Here is a 2,955-nt window from a genome sequence, read left to right as displayed (position 1 = left end):
CCTTGTCTGTTCAATGGTAGGGAAGTCACCCACCATGGGAAGGGGGAGGGCTTGGGCTAGTCGGTGGCCAGCAGGGATAGTAACCGGGCCATGGGGAGACTCAACAATGAGCTTTATTTCTCCTGTATAGTCATTGTCCACTAATGTGGGGTGGACCACAACTCCCTGTAGAGTAGTGAGTGCCCTTCCGATGATTAAGAAGAACATACCAGGGGGTGGTGGACCAGTGACACCGGTGGAAATGACCTCAGGGCCATCCTCAGGGGTTAATATTCTGGTGGAGGAGGAACAGAGGTCCAAGCCTGCGCTGCCTGTTGTGGCTCGAGCAAGGGTGAGGGGAAGGGGCTCCCGAGGGAGCCCCGCATCCCGTTTCCCTGGACAGGTGGAATATTTTGTCCATTTGAGGTAGTTTTGGAGCGGCAGTCGCTGGCCCAGTGACGCCCTTTCCTACATTTCGGACAGACACTTGGGGGCAGTCTCGAAGGCACACCCGAGGGGCTGAAAGGTAAACTAGGGGCAGCCTGATTGGAGGGACATTCACGAGCAGTCTGATTGGAGGGACATTCACGAGCAATCTGATTGGAGGGACATTCACGAGCAAAATGTCCGGGCATGCCGCACTTAAAGCAATTACGGGGAGCGTTCTGTCGGGTGGCTTGAATGGCTGCTCCAATAGCTAAGGAGATAGATTTGTTAATTCTGTGGTCATAAGAGTCAATATCATTACATAAGCGGATCATGCCGTTCAGATCAAGCTCTCTAGATTTTGCTCTAAGGGCGGCCTTACAGGCAGGGTTGGCGTTTTCAATGGCCAGGTGTCTAACCACTGGGTTATCGGTACCGTCCTGTCCCAAGACCCTTTCTGTTGTCTCTAAGAGTCTGGCTACAAATTGAGCATAGGGCTCGTTTGGTCCCTGGAGGATTTTAGAGATCGGGGCGGTGATGGCCCCGGAGGCAGGGACAGCGCGCCATGCGGCTAAGGCTGCGTGGGCAGTTTGCATGAGGAGGCCAGGAGGCAATCTCAATTGCACGGTGTCAGGGGCATAACGACCACGACCGATGAGTTTGTCTACTGTCCAATTGGCTGTTTGGGGGTTTGTGAGATTTGATTTTGCTTGATTTTCTACCCTTTCCTGAAACTCTGCCTTCCAGGTTAAAAACTGGCCTCTAGACAAGACAGATTGTGTAACCTTAGTCCATTCTGAGGGGAGTAAGTGCCCATCTCCCCCGAGACTTTCCAAGATAGAAAGGGTAAAGGGAGCATTAAGGCCATAGTTTTTTACTGCTGAATGGAGGTCCTTAATCTGTTTGAATTTAAGTCTTTTAAATGGGTGGGCATGGGGCCGGATTGTATCGGTGGTATGGACCCCTTGATTCGCTTCTTCATCCCCCTCCTCTCTGTCAGATTCAGAGGAAACGGGGGGTGAATTTTGGTAGGGTTGGGACAGTTCGTCAGGGATCTCCTCTATGTCTACATCCTCCGGGGTGGTACCGGTGGTAGTCCTACGCCTGGTAACTACCGGGAGGGCCAGGAGGGGCTTTTGTAGTTTGGAGGGGTTGTTTTTAGGTTTTTTTGAATGTGAGATTGGTTTCATGGTGGCGACCTGAAGGTCATGTAATTGGCTTGTTAAGTGGCCGATCTCATGTTGTAAGTCTATAAATTGTTTGAGATCAGTGATTTGCTTAGTTAATTGAGCAGTGGCTATCTTTAGGTCATTTGTATTGGGAAGAGTTGGTAAAATCGAGGAAGGGTAAAGCGGATTGTAGGGAGGGGGTTTGTTTTTAAGGAAGTCTGGAGGGTGGTATCTGGCTGCCACCTCATCCAGTTCAGTCTGGTATGCGGGATTGAGGGTCTCTGGTGTATTGCTATCGTAAAGGACAGGATAGAGAGCGGGTCTGTGGGAGGGAGGCAGTGGTTCTGGTAAGTGTGAGGGGGTGTTAATAGGTTCGTCTAATTCAGGGGTTTCTTGAGACGGGGTTTTGTATTTTTTATCCATGTTGTCTAATTCAGGGGTTTCTTCAGTCTGTTTTTTACTTTCCTCAATAGCGTCCTCAGCAAGGCTGAGGAGGTGGGAGACCTGTGCGCTGGAATCAGCCTCTTTAAGGATGTCCTGAATCAGGCCATAAAAGGTAAAGAAATCCTCAGGGATGGGCTGACCTGAGCGTGCAAAATCATTAAGGTCTCGGCCAACCTTATCCCAAGTTAGGGGGTGAATGCCAGGGCCATGGAGAATGAGCCACGGGCAGCGTTGTTCAATAAAGGAGAAGAAGCGCAACAGATCTCTTTTCTTAACTTCTACATTGCGCTCTTTAATTCTTTCTTTTAATTCTTTTATAAACAGAGCTTCCTTAGATAGTGTTTTCCCCATTTTCAGTCACACACAAGACTCGCTTCCCTGGTTTCCTGGCCGCCGTGCTCGCGCAGGGTCGAAACCGCAGTAATCCCAGGTCAACACTCAGAAACAGGTCAACGGCAGTCGAACCGCGAGATCAACTCTCCACGAATTGGCCTCTCCCCTTTGGTCAAAGAGGGGTCCCTTATATTTGAGCGTAGGCGTGCCGTATAAGCCCCGGCCAGGTTCCCCAAAGGGGCGCCCTATTACTCGTATATATAAGGGGACTGTTATTCCGTTGCCATCAAAACACACATACATTCAACCATTCACACAATGGGGTTTGAGAGGGAGATATGAATGGGACAACTTACCGTTCCTCGGGATCGTCCGATCCCTACCCGTTACTGTAGCCTCGGTTTCGGCGCCGAACTTTTCCTCAGTTGTCCGGTGGTCGCTCGGGCCCCACGTTGGAGCGCCAGATGCTAGGGACCAGCCCCTTGCGACCCCTGAGAGGGGAGGGGGAGAGAGAGAAGGAAAGGGGAAGAGACAAAGAAGGTACGGACAGCTCTCACATGGTATGCAAAGAGGAGTCGTTTATTGAAGCAAAAGCATGGTATAT

General features: G+C 50.7%; 1 protein-coding gene across 1 annotated transcript; it reads right to left on the bottom strand.

Annotated features, from left to right (window-relative positions):
* Window positions 1-266: 266 nt before the first annotated feature.
* LOC107652265 (endogenous retrovirus group K member 8 Gag polyprotein-like) lies at window positions 267-2,369 on the bottom strand. The gene has a single exon (XM_016433209.2). The coding sequence runs from the start codon at window positions 2,367-2,369 to the stop codon at window positions 267-269; it is 2,103 nt and encodes a 700-aa protein (XP_016288695.2).
* Between the last annotated feature and the right edge of the window lie 586 nt (window positions 2,370-2,955).

This window comes from Monodelphis domestica, chromosome 4 (genome assembly GCF_027887165.1).
Source record: "Monodelphis domestica isolate mMonDom1 chromosome 4, mMonDom1.pri, whole genome shotgun sequence".
Lineage (NCBI taxonomy): Eukaryota > Metazoa > Chordata > Mammalia > Didelphimorphia > Didelphidae > Monodelphis > Monodelphis domestica.
The sequence above is the reverse complement of the archived record's forward strand: the minus strand, read 5'-3'. Positions and strand labels throughout refer to the sequence as shown.

Excerpts from the sequence above, each read along its gene's own strand:
- LOC107652265 (XM_016433209.2), bottom strand. The coding sequence starts at position 2,369 with ATGGGGAAAACACTATCTAAGGAAGCTCTGTTTATAAAAGAATTAAAA.